At 45.3% G+C, this 16869-nt stretch overlaps 1 protein-coding gene across 1 annotated transcript; it reads right to left on the bottom strand.

Moving 5' to 3' along the window:
• Positions 1–1257: 1257 nt before the first annotated feature.
• On the bottom strand, positions 1258–12118 carry LOC137423942 (neurotrophin-3-like). The gene is made up of 2 exons (XM_068111467.2): positions 11995–12118; positions 1258–2356 (listed from the first exon to the last, which is right to left on the bottom strand). The coding sequence occupies exons 1-2, from the start codon at positions 12004–12006 to the stop codon at positions 1667–1669; spliced, it is 702 nt and encodes a 233-aa protein (XP_067967568.1). The 5' UTR covers positions 12007–12118; the 3' UTR covers positions 1258–1666.
• Between the last annotated feature and the right edge of the window lie 4751 nt (positions 12119–16869).

Here is a 16869-nt window from a genome sequence, read left to right as displayed (position 1 = left end):
TTCTTTAATTCTATATAATTATTTATTCTAGTTATTACCCTCGCCTGAGGAGAGGGTATTGCATTTCAGTCTGTTTGTCTGTCTGTCTATTTGTTTGTTTGTTTGTCCGCAAAATATGATTTCTCTGCAACCGTTGGTCCGATTGACAGGAAATTTTCACCATAGGTGCAACTCGACCTGTATAATTTTTATGATAATTATGACGTCATAGGTCACGTGGTTCGGCCGCCATCTTGGAAAAATCGAAAAACTTTGCACCTCTATATCTCCAAATGCGCTGAATACAAAAAATTGAGACATGGCTCATTGTAAAAGAACTCTGCATGGGGAATAAAATATGTTAATGATGATAACATAGGTGCCTCCATTATGACGTCATAATTCGACAAGTACAAAACTTCATCCGACCAAGATGAAATTTATTGAGCATAATCTAGGAATAAATTAGTTTAGAAAAAAAATGATGACGTCATCGGACACGTGGTTTGGCCGCCATATTTGTTTTACTACAAAAGCCAAAAAAAACACTGAAAATACATCCTGGCGAGGGTTTGCAATCTCTGATTGCTATTTCTTGTTTTGTATGCAGCACATGGCTGTGACTGTGAGTAACATCATTTGATTGGGATGTGTGTGTCGTGTGGGGAGAGGAAGGGAAAGAGGGGTTGTGCCGCTCATTCAGTGCCCCCCTGTAGGTTGCAGCCGCAATTTGGAACTTGGCTGTGTCGAAATTCAAACCAAGGCTAGACAGCTCAAAGGTTGGCTATTTTGGCAGACCTCCAATCCAGGTCTGTCAATGTATCAGGTCGTGCAAGGAACGCCAATCGGATAGAGTGGAGAAGAGAAGTGGGACATGTTATCAGACCTCTCGTGTCATCTGACAGTCTATATTTGGGGTGGGGGAGAGTAGGGCAGGTGAGGGAGTAGGGAAGGGGGTATGGCAGGTTTGAGCTGGCAAGGACATTGTGACCCGCCATCGTCTATAATGGACAAGACGTTTTTTTCTTTATTTTCCGCGACCACGTTGTTCTCATCTTCCATTGAACTTGCCTCTGACCTATTGGACACACAGCAGTGCTTTCTCATCACGAAGCACGCGGTGCGAGTTTCAACATGGTCGTCCATTTATCAAAGGAGCGTGGCCTGCAGGACACCCATCATCTCCGAACCGTAATTGGCGTGTGATAAAACACTTTTATTTATTGCAGTGCAGGAATAAAATATAATCACTTCACTTGATACACCAGCGACAGTAAATCCAGCTTCAAATTTTTAATCACTGGCCCGACGCGGGCTCACCTATTCCAGAGATATCGACCGATCCCAACCGCACCTGTTCCACAAATATTCCCTCGGACACTCAAAAAAGACGACGTCGCGCAAGCGGAACAAGGCATGATAGACACTTTTCATTCCGCACACCGATCTTTATAGAGATGCTGCATGAGAAAACCTCGGCGGTAGAACATGAAGACCCGTGGGAGCGCGCACGGTGCTGCGGGTCGAGTGCTGGGCCCGCCACGCGCCCGCCACGGAAAGCGCGCGACACCAAACGCCGAGTTTCGGACGCGATCGAGGACTATAGCACCAGACAGCACAATCATGGGGAGAGAAGGACACGTGGGGTCGAATGGAAGAGGAGGGTGGTGGAAACACGCCGCATTAGTTAAGGGGGGCCAAAAGGTAAGCGTCGACGGAGCGTGCACACGCACGCCGAATCGATGCGGATCCAGCGCCAGCCGACGAGGCCGCGACCGTCCCGTGTCATGGCGCGCACGATCGACTGACTCGTCTGGCACTGCGAACTCCAGCGGCGCTCGTCGACCCCACGGCACGGGCCGTCCGCACGGCAGCGCGTCTCATAGAAGTACTGTCGCACAGGACGAGCGTTGGGCGTGCGGCGCAGCTCGCCGAGCACTTCGACTCGCCGCCCGTGCAGGTCGAAGGCGGAGCGCAGATCCGTGATCCATCGGCTCTCGCTGTCGCACGCCGCGTATTCGCCATGGTGCCAAGGGTGCGACCTCGAGTGACGCTTGGCCCGACTCGCATTCTCTGAGTCTAGGGCTTCGAACCCAGACGTCTTCTCGCTGTAAAGTGGAGGAGTTTCTTCTTGCGGGCCGCGGGATTCAATGTCGCTCCAAGGCGCGGTGTCGCTCCGAGGCAACGCGCCACCGGCACGCACCGCCAGGCGGCTCAGCTGCAGTCTCTCCAACATGTGTCTAATTTGCGTCGTGGTGACGCGTGGGAACGGGAGGCTCCCGGCAACTCCAATGAGAGGCTCGGGTGATGAAGTCTCGGTCGCTCCTCTGTGGCTCGCGAGGGCTAGGAGAAGCGTCACACAGAGCGTTCCTTTCGCCTGAAACACAAAACGAGCGCTTGTGTCCAATATCCAGCTGAGGGGTGGTGATGTGATGGGTTGGCATTAGACTGGAGGTCTGTGACCCCAAAACATTCATTCACTGCTTACCTAGAGAGAGAAAGAAGATATATGAGAGAGATGAGATAGATGAGAGAGAGATAAGAGAGAGATGAGTAAAATAGAGATAAGTAGTAGACTTAAGGGAGAGATAGAGATAACAGGGAGAGATGGGAGATAGTGATAGGATGAGATAGAGATAACAGGGAGATATGAGATAAGAGATAAGGATGTGATAGAGATAACAGGGAGAGATGAGATAAGAGATAAGGATGAGATAGAGATAAGAAATGGCTATAAACGAGAGATAGATAGAAAATATAAAGGGAAATGAGAGTTAAAGATAAGAGGGCGTTTCAGATAAGGGAGACAAATATGACTAAGAGAGAGAGAGATAGGAGGTAGTGGATGAGGGAGAGATAGAGATGCAAGAGAGATAAGAAATTGTGATAAGGGAGAGATAGAGATAAGAGAGAGACAGAGAGAGTGACAAGAGAGAGAGATAGTGATAAGGGTGAGCGAGAGATAAGAGAGAGACAGAGATAGTGACAAGAGAGAGAGAGAGAGAGATAGTGATAAGGGTGAGATAGATAGAGATAAGGGAAAGATAGAGATAAGGGTGAGACAGAGATAAGGGTGCGATCGAGATAAGGAAGAGTTAGAGATAAGGGTGAGGTTGACAAACGAGAGAGATAGAGATAAGGGTGAGATAGAGATAAGTGTGAGATAGAGATAAGGTTGAGATAGAGATAAGGTTGAGATAGAGATAAGGGTGAGATAGAGATAAGGGTGAGATAGAGATAAGGGTGAGATCGAGATAAGGTTGAGATAGAGATAAGGGTGAGATAGAGATAAGGGTGAGACAGAGATAAGGTTGAGATAGAGATAAGGGTGAGATAGAGATAAGGGTGAGACAGAGATAAGGAAGGTTGAGATAGAGATAAGGGTGAGATAGAGATAAGGGTGAGATAGAGATAAGGTTTAGACAGAGATAAGGGTGAGATAGAGATAAGGGTGAGACAGAGATAAGGTTGAGATAGAGATAAGGGTGAGATAGAGATAAGGGTGAGATAGAGATAAGGGCGAGACAGAGATAAGGGTGAGATAGAGATAAGGGTGAGACAGAGATAAGGGCGAGATAGAGATAAGGGTGAGATAGAGATAAGGGTGAGATGGAGATAAGGGTGAGATAGAGCTAAGGGTGAGATAGAGATAAGGGTGAGATAGAGATAAGGGTGAGATGGAGATAAGGGTGAGATGGAGATAAGGGTGAGATAGAGATAAGGGTGAGATGGAGATAAGGGTGAGATGGAGATAAGGGTGAGATGGAGATAAGGGTGAGATGGAGATAAGGGTGAGATGGAGATAAGGGTGAGATAGAGATAAGGGTGAGATAGAGATAAGGGTGAGATGGAGATAAGGGTGAGATGGAGATAAGGGTGAGATGGAGATAAGGGTGAGATGGAGATAAGGGTGAGATGGAGATAAGGGTGAGATAGAGATAAGGGTGAGATAGAGATAAGGGTGAGATGGAGATAAGGGTGAGATGGAGATAAGGGTGAGATAGAGATAAGGGTGAGACAGAGATAAGGGTGAGATAGAGATAAGGGTGAGACCGAGATAAGGGCGAGATATAGATAAGGGTGAGATAGAGATAAGGGTGAGATGGAGATAAGTGTGAGATGGAGATAAGGGTGAGATGGAGATAAGGGTGAGACAGAGATAAGGGTGAGATAGAGATAAGGGTGAGACATAGATAAGGGCGAGATAGAGATAAGGGTGAGATAGAGATAAGGGTGAGATGGAGATAAGGGTGAGATAGAGATAATGGTGAGATAGAGATAAGGGTGGGATGGAGATAAGGGTGAGATAGAGATAAGGGTGAGATAGAGATAAGGGTGAGATAGAGATAAGGGTGAGATAGAGATAAGGGTGAGATGGAGATAAGGGTGAGATAGAGATAATGGTGAGATAGAGATAAGGGTGAGATGGAGATAAGGGTGAGATACAGATAAGGGTGAGATAGAGATAAGGGTGAGAAAGAGATAAGGGTGAGATACAGATAAGGATGAGATAGAGATAAGGGTGAGACAGAGATAAGGGTGAGATAGAGATAAGGGTGAGATACAGATAAGGGTGAGATATAGATAAGGGTGAGATACAGATAAGGATGAGATCGAGATAAGGGTGAGATACAGATAAGGGTGAGATACAGATAAGGGTGAGATAGAGATAAGGGTGAGATAGAGATAAGGGTGAGATACAGATAAGGATGAGATAGAGATAAGCGTGAGATACAGATAAGGGTGAGATACAGATAAGGATGAGATCGAGATAAGGGTGAGATATAGATAAGGGTGAGATAGAGATAAGGGTGAGATAGAGATAAGGGTGAGATACAGATAAGGATGAGATAGAGATAAGGGTGAGATAGAGATAAGGGTGAGATAGAGATAAGGATGAGATCGAGATAAGGATGAGATATAGATAAGGGTGAGATAGAGATAAGGGTGAGATAGAGATAAGGGTGAGATAGAGATAAGGGTGAGATAGAGATAAGGGTGAGATGGAGAGTAGGGTGAGATAGAGATAAGGGTGAGATAGAGATAAGGGTGAGATAGAGATAAGGGTGAGATGGAGATAAGGGTGAGATAGAGATAAGGGTGAGATAGAGATAAGGGTGAGATAGAGATAAGGGTGAGATGGAGATAAGGGTGAGATAGAGATAAGGGTGAGATACAGATAAGGGTGAGATACAGATAAGGGTGAGATAGAGATAAGGGTGAGATGGAGATAAGGGTGAGATAGAGATAAGGGTGAGATAGAGATAAGGGTGAGATGGAGATAAGGGTGAGATCGAGCTAAGGGTGAGATAGAGATAACGGTGAGATAGAGATAAGGGTGAGATAGAGATAAGGGTGAGATACAGATAAGGATGAGATAGAGATAAGCGTGAGATACAGATAAGGGTGAGATACAGATAAGGATGAGATCGAGATAAGGGTGAGATATAGATAAGGGTGAGATAGAGATAAGGGTGAGATAGAGATAAGGGTGAGATACAGATAAGGATGAGATAGAGATAAGGGTGAGATAGAGATAAGGGTGAGATAGAGATAAGGGCGAGATACAGATAAGGATGAGATAGAGATAAGGGTGAGATAGAGATAAGGGTGAGATAGAGATAAGGGTGAGATACAGATAAGGATGAGATCGAGATAAGGGTGAGATATAGATAAGGGTGAGATAGAGATAAGGGTGAGATAGAGATAAGGGTGAGATAGAGATAAGGGTGAGATAGAGATAAGGGTGAGATGGAGAGTAGGGTGAGATGGAGATAAGGGTGAGATAGAGATAAGGGTGAGATAGAGATAAGGGTGAGATAGAGATAAGGGTGAGATGGAGATAAGGGTGAGATAGAGATAAGGGTGAGATACAGATAAGGGTGAGATACAGATAAGGGTGAGATACAGATGAGGGTGAGATACAGATAAGGGTGAGATAGAGATAAGGGTGAGATAGAGATAAGGGTGAGATAGAGATAAGGGTGAGATGGAGATAAGGGTGAGATAGAGATAAGGGTGAGATAGAGATAAGGGTGAGATGGAGATAAGGGTGAGTCGAGCTAAGGGTGAGATAGAGATAACGGTGAGATAGAGATAAGGGTGAGATAGAGATAAGGGTGAGATGGAGATAAGGTTGAGACAGAGATAAGGTTGAGATAGAGATAAGGGTGAGATAGAGATAAGGGTGAGATAGAGATAAGGGTGAGACAGAGATAAGGGCGAGATAGAGATAAGGGAGAGATAGAGATAAGGGTGAGATGGAGATAAGGGTGAGATAGAGATAAGGGTGAGATAGAGATAAGGGTGAGATGGAGATAAGGGTGAGATAGAGATAAGGGTGAGATAGAGATAAGGGTGAGATGGAGATAAGGGTGAGATGGAGATAAGGGTGAGATGGAGATAAGGGTGAGATAGAGATAAGGGTGAGATGGAGATAAGGGTGAGATGGAGATAAGTGTGAGATGGAGATAAGGGTGAGATAGAGATAAGGGTGAGATAGAGATAAGGGTGAGATGGAGATAAGGGTGAGATGGAGATAAGGGTGAGATAGAGATAAGGGTGAGATAGAGATAAGGGTGAGATGGAGAGAAGGGTGAGATGGAGATAAGGGTGAGATGGAGATAAGGGTGAGATAGAGATAAGGGTGAGATGGAGATAAGGGTGAGATGGAGATAAGGGTGAGATGGAGATAAGGGTGAGATAGAGATAAGGGTGAGATGGAGATAAGGGTGAGATAGAGATAAGGGTGAGATGGAGATAAGGGTGAGATGGAGATAAGGGTGAGATGGAGATAAGGGTGAGATGGAGATAAGGGTGAGATGGAGATAAGGGTGAGATAGAGATAAGGGTGAGATGGAGATAAGGGTGAGATGGAGATAAGGGTGAGATGGAGATAAGGGTGAGATGGAGATAAGGGTGAGATGGAGATAAGGGTGAGATGGAGATAAGGGTGAGATAGAGATAAGGGTGAGATAGAGATAAGGGTGAGATGGAGATAAGGGTGAGATAGAGATAAGGGTGAGATGGAGATAAGGGTGAGATGGAGATAAGGGTGAGATGGAGATAAGGGTGAGATGGAGATAAGGGTGAGATGGAGATAAGGGTGAGATAGAGATAAGGGTGAGATGGAGATAAGGGTGAGATGGAGATAAGGGTGAGATGGAGATAAGGGTGAGATAGAGATAAGGGTGAGATAGAGATAAGGGTGAGATGGAGATAAGGGTGAGATGGAGATAAGGGTGAGATAGAGATAAGGGTGAGATGGAGATAAGGGTGAGATGGAGATAAGGGTGAGATGGAGATAAGGGTGAGATGGAGATAAGGGTGAGATAGAGATAAGGGTGAGATGGAGATAAGGGTGAGATGGAGATAAGGGTGATATAGAGATAAGGGTGAGATGGAGATAAGGGTTAGATGGAGATAAGGGTGAGATGGAGATAGGGGTGAGATGGAGATAAGGGTGAGATGGAGATAAGGGTGAGATAGAGATAAGGGTGAGATAGAGATAAGGGTGAGATGGAGATAAGGGTGAGATGGAGATAAGGGTGAGATGGAGATACGGGTGAGATGGAGATAAGGGTGAGATGGAGATAAGGGTGAGATAGAGATAAGGGTGAGATAGAGATAAGGGTGAGATGGAGATAAGGGTGAGATAGAGCTAAGGGTGAGATGGAGATAAGGGTGAGATAGAGCTAAGGGTGAGATAGAGATAAGGGTGAGATAGAGATAAGGGTGAGATAGAGATAAGGGTGAGATAGAGATAAGGGAGAGATAGAGATAAGGGTGAGATGGAGATAAGGGTGAGATGGAGATAAGGGTGAGATAGAGATAAGGGTGAGACAGAGATAAGGGCGAGATAGAGATAAGGGTGAGATAGAGATAAGGGTGAGACGGAGATAAGGGTGAGACAGAGATAAGGGTGAGATAGAGATAAGGCTGAGACATAGATAAGGGCGAGATAGAGATAAGGGTGAGACATAGATAAGGGCGAGATAGAGATAAGGGTGAGATAGAGATAAGGGTGAGATAGAGATAAGGGTGAGATGGAGATAAGGGTGAGATAGAGATAAGGGTGAGATGGAGATAAGGGTGAGATAGAGATAAGGGTGAGATAGAGATAAGGGTGAGATAGAGATAAGGGTGAGAAAGAGATAAGGGTGAGACAGAGATAAGGGTGAGATAGAGATAAGGGTGAGATACAGATAAGGGTGAGATACAGATAAGGGTGAGACAGAGATAAGCGTGAGATAGAGATAAGGGTGAGATACAGATAAGGGTGAGATACAGATAAGGGTGAGATACAGATAAGGATGAGATACAGATAAGGGTGAGATACAGATAAGGGTGAGATAGAGATAAGGGTGAGATACAGATAAGGATGAGATAGGGATAAGGGTGAGATAGAGATAAGGGTGAGATAGAGATAAGGGTGAGATAGAGATAAGGGTGAAATAGAGATAAGGGTGAGATATAGATAAGGGTGAGATAGAGATAAGGGTGAGATAGAGATAAGGGTGAAATAGAGATAAGGGTGAGATAGAGATAAGGGTGAGATGGAGAGTAGGGTGAGATGGAGATAAGGGTGAGATAGAGATAAGGGTGAGATACAGATAAGGGTGGGATACAGATAAGGGTGAGATACAGATGAGGTTGAGATACAGATAAGGATGAGATAGAGATAAGGGTGAGATTGAGATAAGGGAGAGATAGAGATAAGGGTGAGATACAGATAAGGGTGAGATACAGATAAGGATGAGATAGAGATAAGGGTGAGATACAGATAAGGATGAGATAGAGATAAGGGTGAGATAGAGATAAGGGTGAGATAGAGATAAGGGTGAGATACAGATAAGGATGAGATAGAGATAAGGGTGAGATAGAGATAAGGGTGAGATAGAGATAAGGGTGAGATACAGATAAGGATGAGATAGAGATAAGGGTGAGATAGAGATAAGGGTGAGATAGAGATAAGGGTGAGATACAGATAAGGATGAGATAGAGATAAGGGTGAGATACAGATAAGGATGAGATAGAGATAAGGGTGAGATAGAGATAAGGGTGAGATACAGATAAGGATGCGATAGAGATAAGGGTGAGATAGAGATAAGGGTGAGATAGAGATAAGGATGAGATAGAGATAAGGGTGAGATAGAGATAAGGATGAGATAGAGATAAGGGTGAGATACAGATAAGGATGAGATAGAGATAAGGGTGAGATAGAGATAAGGGTGAGATAGAGATAAGGGTGAGATACAGATAAGGATGAGATAGAGATAAGGGTGAGATAGAGATAAGGGTGAGATAGAGATAAGGGTGAGATAGAGATAAGGGTGAGATACAGATAAGTATGAGATAGAGATAAGGGTGAGATAGAGATAAGGGTGAGATAGAGATAAGGGTGAGATAGAGATAAGGGTGAGATAGAGATAAGGGTGAGATAGAGATAAGGGTGAGATAGAGATAAGGGTGAGATAGAGATAAGGGTGAGATAGAGATAAGGGTGAGATAGAGATAAGGGTGAGATAGAGATAAGGGTGAGATAGAGATAAGGGTGAGATAGAGATAAGGGTGAGATAGAGATAAGGATGAGATAGAGATAAGGGTGACATAGAGATAAGGGTGAGATAGAGATAAGGGTGAGATAGAGCTAAGGGTTACGTTGAGATAAGATAGAGATGAGAGAGATAGAGAGATAGAGAGATAGAGAGATAGAGAGATAGAGAGATAGAGATAAGGGTGAGATAGAGATAAAGGTGAGATAGAGATAAGGGTGAGATAGAGATAAAGGTGAGATAGAGATATGGGTGACGTTGAGATAAGATAGAGATGAGAGAGATAGAGAGATAGAGAGATAGAGAGATAGTGAGAGAGAGAGAGAGAGAGAGAGAGAGAGAGAGAGAGAGAGAGAGAGAGAGAGAGAGAGAAAGAGAAATAGAGATAAGAGAAAGATAGATATGAGAGAGATACAAGAGAAAGCTGGAGTTAAGAAAGAAAGAGCGAGATTGCTTTTTTTTTTTTTTAAGTTTCAAACTAGGATGCACAAAGATATATCATGACCTGTTGCGCACGATGGTCCAGTTCTACCCAAGGTCCTGCACGCTGGGCGCCTCTTACAGACCTGATCAGAATGGCGATGCCTTGGTATTAACATGGTCTGTCCAGCCTGTGTGGAGCGGAACGTTCTTTGGTTTGATTGCTGCTTGCACAGTCACTCGTTGCCTCCTGCCGGTTCAATGGGCTCGATGCATTATTTACTCTAGTAAGGGTGTCCGCTCCACCAAGGTTTTGATTACGACTTGTAAAAGAAAGTTATTCTTCTGCGTCACGCCTCGTACATCATAAAACAAGTGCAACGATTGCAAGCAGCGCCGCGCACCAATGTCCACCTATGTGTGCACCTGTTCGTCGACGTCACACAATCGGTTACCTGTGCAATAATGAATCGGGCAGCCCTGATCTCCTTGAGACACATGATACGCAATGCACGCCATTAACCGTTCTGGCGGCAAATTAACTTTGCAATTAAGTCGAACCCGTGCTTATAATAACTAAAAAACGCATTTTAAACACGATTATGGGCGGAGTGCATTATATGCGTGAAAAGTGCGTGATCGAGGCGTTTCGGAATCGCCCCGCAATTGGATTGAATTGACACGCAATTGGATTGAATTGACACGCAATTGGATTGAGAATCATCCCGCAATTGGATTGAATCGATACGCAATTGGATTGAATCGCCCCGCAATTGGATTGAATTGACACGCAATTGGATTGAATCACCCCGCAATTGGACTGAATCGATACGCAATTGGATTGAAGCGACACGCAAGTGGATAGAATCGCCCCGAAAGTGGATAGAATTGCCCTGCAAGTGGATTGAATCGCCGCGCAATTGGATTGAATCGACGCGCAAGTGGATAGAATCGCCCCGCAATTGGTTTGAATCGCCCCGCTAGTGGATAGAATCGACACGCAAGTGGATAGAATCGCCCGGCAAGTGGATGGAATCGCCCCACAATTGGATTGAATCGCCTGCAGTTGTATAGAATCGCCCCGCAATTGTATAGAATCGCCCCGCAATTGGATTGAATCGCCCCGCAAGTGGATAGAATCGCCCCGCAATTTGATTGAATCGCCCCGCAATTGGATTGAATCGCCCCGCAATTTGATTGAATCGCCCCGCAATTTGATTGAATCGCCCCGCAATTGGATAGAATCGCCCCGCAATTGGATTTAATCGCCCCGCAATTGGATAGAATTGCCCAGCAAGCGGATAGAATTACCCCACAATTGGATTGAATGGCCCCACAATTGGATTGAATCGCCCCACAAATGAACTGAATCGCCCCGCGATTAGATAGAATCGCCCCACAAGTAGATAGAATCGCCCTACAATTGGATTGAATCGCCCCACAATTGGATTGAATCGCCCCGCAATTGGATTGAATCGCCCCACAATTGGATTGATTTGCCGCGCGATTCATTGCGACGCAAGACGGCTCGGCGATCTAAGCTACCACCAACACCACCACCACCACCATCTCGCGAGGCATTCAGAAGAGAAGCAAAGAGTTAATGTTAATAATAATAATATTAATAATAACGATAAAAGTAATAATAATAATCACGTCGAGGTGGTGATGCCTCCATGCGGATGACGGGCTCATTATGCGCGTCAAAACGGTGGGACTCGATGACGGACCCTCCACCTGGCCGTCACAGCGAACGGAAAGTAGATCATGGAGGCAGACCTGGTGATAGGGCGCAAACCGAGCATTAGTCAAAGGGGCACGACGTGTGACCACGTTTAAAATTACCTCCAGGCTGCTTCCTTTCATTGAAGTTTGCTTATTTTCGAGCTTTGACAAGTCGTCCTTCGCCGAACTGCCGTTTTCTCGCAAAGCAGGGACTTCTATACCTGTCCGCCGAGATACCCACCCCGCCCTGTTAAACGACCGTGATACCTCCCTTACTCCCCCCCTCCTCCCCACGCGGTTGCGGCTTTTTACTTACTTTCGGACTCATGTCGCGCGTTCAGTCACTCGCAGCCAAAGCACCTCTCTGCGTGCTCTTCATGGCAGCGCATGGTCGCGCCGTCGGCCGAACGGGGGTCGTGCCTCGTCTCGCTCGGACTCGCTCGCCACGCCGCCTCCCTCCCGGACGCCGGTACGGGCTTCGAAGCAGCATCACCTGCCGTCACTCCGCCGCCCACGCTGCGCCGCGCCCGCCGATCGGGGCCGCGCGTTCCACGCGCCGTGCGTCACGCGCATATGCCTCGTAGCTCGGAGGTCCGCACGGCGGGTTGCCCCGGGCGCATCGACGAGATTCGGCGCCTCGGGGGACGAAGCTAGAGCGCCTTGGGGGCGCGGGGGCTTTAACGCGACGCGGGATGCGCGAGTCGGAATGACGCGCACCCGATGTCCGGCAACTTATAAAGCGCTCGAGATTCGAGGCGTGATCGGCGAGAAAGTCATATTTAAAGGGAGCCCTTTACTAGTTATTTAATTTAATACCATCTTTTTTAACACGTGCCGCCTCCGTACGCAGTGTAATGTCGCGTGCGTAACCGTGCGGACGTGGAAAGCACATCGTCGTCGACCCAGGGCGCATGACGTCCTCCGCCATTGCACCCCTCCGGGGTATCCTCGACCCCACCTCCCCCAACACCCACTCCAGCCCTGCGCGGTTCCCTCTTTTCTTAAGCAAAAAGGGAAAGCAATCGCTTGGCCGATCCTCTGCCAGGCGTCCGTCAAAGCCTTTTGTGCGGCAGCGATCGGGAGGACAAGCGGCTGTCTCTGTGTCCAGGCGCGCAATAAGCGCTCGAGTGTATCGTTTCCATCCCGTGCATATTTTACGAGCTGCTGATAACTTGATTTGCGCTCTAAACGATTTTAATTGGCCGATGAAGGCTGCCTGAAATGAGCTGCTTGCTCCTCGGCGTTGCGTTGGATACGCGAACCACCTGTGCTGGTGGTCCGGCTCTCCCGCCTATACAAAGGTTGCTCGATTTGTCTTCGGTTTCGATAAAGCGACACCGACGTTGTGGATGGACGACGTGCTCATTGTCAACGTGTGCTCAGATGTTTCAATGGAATTCTGTTACTGCGGATAATTGGCTTGAATTTGGTTTCTAGAAACTAGAAAAGGTATGAATGGTCTGATGTAGTCTGTTTAGAGGCTTTCCTATATGCTCCCAGTAACAGCTAGAGATACCAGGTAGACTTTTAATGAGGTGAAGTGGTCAGTCCAACTCTCCAACCATTCAAGGCACTTTGATTTGTACCCTCAGAATTTCGGCAAAATTTTCTGCATTTGTGAAACCTGCCTTGGGATGTTTAACGTCCACATTTCTGGAGGGACACCTGGCCTAAATACCCTTCTGATGTACTTGGTTTCGGAGTCGGTGCTGCCATCTGTCACCCATATAGCCTCAGTGTGTGTGTGTGTGTGTGTGTGCGTGTATGTGTGTTTGTGTGTGTGTGTGTATGTGTGTATGTATGTGTGTATGTGTGTGTGTGTGTTTATGTGTATGTGTGTGTGTGTGTATGTGTGTGTGTGTATGTGTATGTGTGAGTGTTTGTGTGTGTGTGTGTATGTATGTTTGTTTGTGTGTGTGTGTGTGTGTGTGTATGTGTGTGTGTATGTGTGTATATGTGTGTGTGTATGTGTGTTTGTGTGTGTGTATGTGTGTGTGTATGTGTGTGTATGTGTGTGTGTGTGTGTGTGTATGTGTGTTTGTGTGTGTGTGTGTATGTGTGTGTATATGTGTGTGTGTATGTGTGTATGTGTATGTGTGTGTGTCTGTGTGTGTGTATATGTGTGTTTGTGTGTGTGTGTGTGTATGTGTGTGTGTGTATGTGTATGTGTATGTGTGTGTGTGTGTGTGTGTGTGTGTGTGTGTGTATGTGTGTATGTGTGTTTGTGTGTGTGTGTATGTGTGTTAATTTGTGGCTCAGAGTGCTGGATTACCCTTCGTAAACATAGGAGGAAGCTTGATGTATTCCAACACAGGTGTGTGCAAACCGTTCTAGCATCTGCAGCACACAGTAGTGGGCACAGAGGCTCACATCATGGGAAATGAGTCAACGATGGGGCGACCTCGCAACTGCAACTCAGAAAGTGATGGCAGATCATTTGGAATGGTCAGGTCAATTTGTGTGGATGACCAGACATCACATCCCACAGAAGTGTCTCTGCCTGGCGCATGCAGCTACGATAAAGATGGGGGCACAAAAGAGATGGAGAGATGTCATCAGTTTGGACCTACAGGACATCAATATCATTGAAGACAAGTGTTTTGAACTAGCCATCACCTCTAGGCGGGGGTGGTGTACCGTGTGTCAAGACGGCCTAGAATGAGTGACATGCAGACACCTGATGCAATCAACACCAGCCCAGGGCAACTTTGATGAATGTGAAAGAGCATTGAGAAGAGAACGTGATATAAAGAGGCATAAGTGTACAGCACAATGGGAGAAGCCTATCAGGGAACAGCATGGAGCAATAAATGTGGGAAGGCTGCCACATATGGTTCCACAGTAGAGGTGGTGCTGCCGTGTAAAGATGTAACCCAGAACAATGCAGTGAATAGGAACTTGGGTTCTTGCTCTTCCCTATTTGAGTAATTGAGGCACCGCATCGCCCTTGCGCTAAAAAGGAAGAAAGTGTAGTGTGTGTATGTGTGTCACACGTGTGTGTACACATTTCGGAATATACTCGAGTGTGTGTGTGTGTATATACATATACAGTCATGTGAAAAAGTAAGTACACCCCATGTAAAGTTTTGACTTTTTCAACATATTTCAACATACAGCTATTTGATCTTCATTTCAACAATATTGATCGATAAAGGTGATAAAATATAACAAATATCATGAAACATTTACATTTGTCGTCCATTGTATAATTTCAATAAACATAAATGCAAATTTCGCATGTGGAAAAAGTAAGTACACCCTTGGCTCTAATAGGTGGTATTGCTCCCTTTGGCAGAAACAACCTCAAGTAGGCGTTTCTTATAACTGTCTACCAGTCTCTGACATCGACTGGGAGAAATTTTTGCCCACTCCTCCATGCAGAATTCTTTCAGCTGTGCGATGTTTGAGGGGTTTCTTGCATGCACAGCTCATTTCAAATCCCCCCACAACATCTCGATGGGATTTAGATCCGGGCTTTGACTTGGCCATTCCAGAACCCTCCATTTCTTTCTTTTCAGCCATTCCTTGGTGGATTTACTGGTATGTTTAGGGTCATTGTCATGTGGCAAGGTCCACCTTCGGTTGAGCTTCAACTTTCTGACAGATGGCCTCACATTATCCTCAAGCACCCTCGGGTACAATGAAGAATTCATAGTGGATTCTATGATGGTGAGCTGCCCAGGCCCTGATGCAGCAAAGCTGCCCCAAACCATAATATTTCCGCCACCATACTTTACAGTTAGTATCAGGTTCTTGTGGTCAAATGATGTCTTTGGTTTTCGCCAAACATGTCTTCTGGTACTGTGGCCAAATAGCTCTACCTTTGACTCATCTGTCCAGAGCACATTGTTCCAGAAGTGCTGATCTTTGCCTCGGTGTTCATTGGCAAACTTTAGTCTTGCCCTGATGTTCTTTCTGGACAGCAAATGTTTCCTCCTGGCACACCTTCCATGTAGATCAAATTTGTGCAGCCTCTTTTCTAATCGTAGACTCGTGCACTTTGACATCAACAGTGGCAAGAGCTACCTGTTGGTCCCGTGATGACATTCTGGGGTTCCTAGAGACTTCTTTCAGCATCTTGGGGTCTGCTCTTGGGCTGAACTTGCTGGGGCGGCCTGGCCTGAACAAGTTGGCACTTGTTTGGAATCTTCTCCACTTGTAGATGATCATCTGGACTGTCGAAAGATTGATTTCAAAATTGATTGGAGATCTTTTTAAATCCCTTCCCAGACTCGTAGGCATCTATAACCTTCTTTCTGAAGGCCTAAGAAAGCTCTTTTGATCTAGGTATGGTGACGCCACACACTTCAACAACAAAGAGCAAACCAAACTAAAGGTCTGAGGTTTAAATATGACAGGTTCCTCCAAGATCCTCTCCAACGATGTTCTAATCATTTGCACCTGAGCTGGTGCACCTGATTCTCATTTTAGGTATTTGAAGTAATGATAAATGTCGGGGTGTACTTACTTTTTCCACATGCGAAATTTGCATTTATGTTTATTTAAATTATACAATGGACTACAAAATGTAAATGTTTCATGATATTTGTTATATTATATCACTTTTATCTATCAATATTGTTGAAATGAAGATCAAATAGCTGTATGTTGAAATATGTTGAAAAGGTCAAAACTTTACATGGGGTGTACTTACTTTTTCACGTGACTGTAAGTGTTTAGTTTGATCTCTTCATTTATGAATAAAAAATATTTTCTCCTTAATTCATAATTCATCTAAATTGGGCATTATTGGTAGGGGGTTAACACTTTTGCAGGCCACTGTGTATGAATATACATTAATTAATGTACTATACATATACGATATACATATAAGATACAGTGCATTCACAAAGTATTCAGACCCCTTCACTTTTTTCACATTTTGTTATGTTGCAGCCTTATGCTGAAATCGTTTGAATTCATTTTTTCCCTCATCAATCTACACTCAATACCCCATAATGACAAAGAGAAAACAGGATTTTAGAAAGTTTTGCAAATTTATTAAAAAGAAAAAACTGAAATATCACATTTACATAAGTATTCATACCCTTTGCAGTGAAAGACACATGAAAGCCCACAGAATCTTGTTTCTCACAGTCTGAGAGTCCTTTAGGTGCTTTTTTGCAAACTCCAAGTGGGCTTTCATGTGTCTTTCACTGAGGAGAGGCTTCCGTCTGGCCACTCTGCCATA

This window comes from Myxine glutinosa, chromosome 3 (assembly GCF_964187855.1).
Source record: "Myxine glutinosa chromosome 3, kmMyxGlut1.1, whole genome shotgun sequence".
NCBI lineage: Eukaryota > Metazoa > Chordata > Myxini > Myxiniformes > Myxinidae > Myxine > Myxine glutinosa.
The sequence above is the reverse complement of the archived record's forward strand: the minus strand, read 5'-3'. Positions and strand labels throughout refer to the sequence as shown.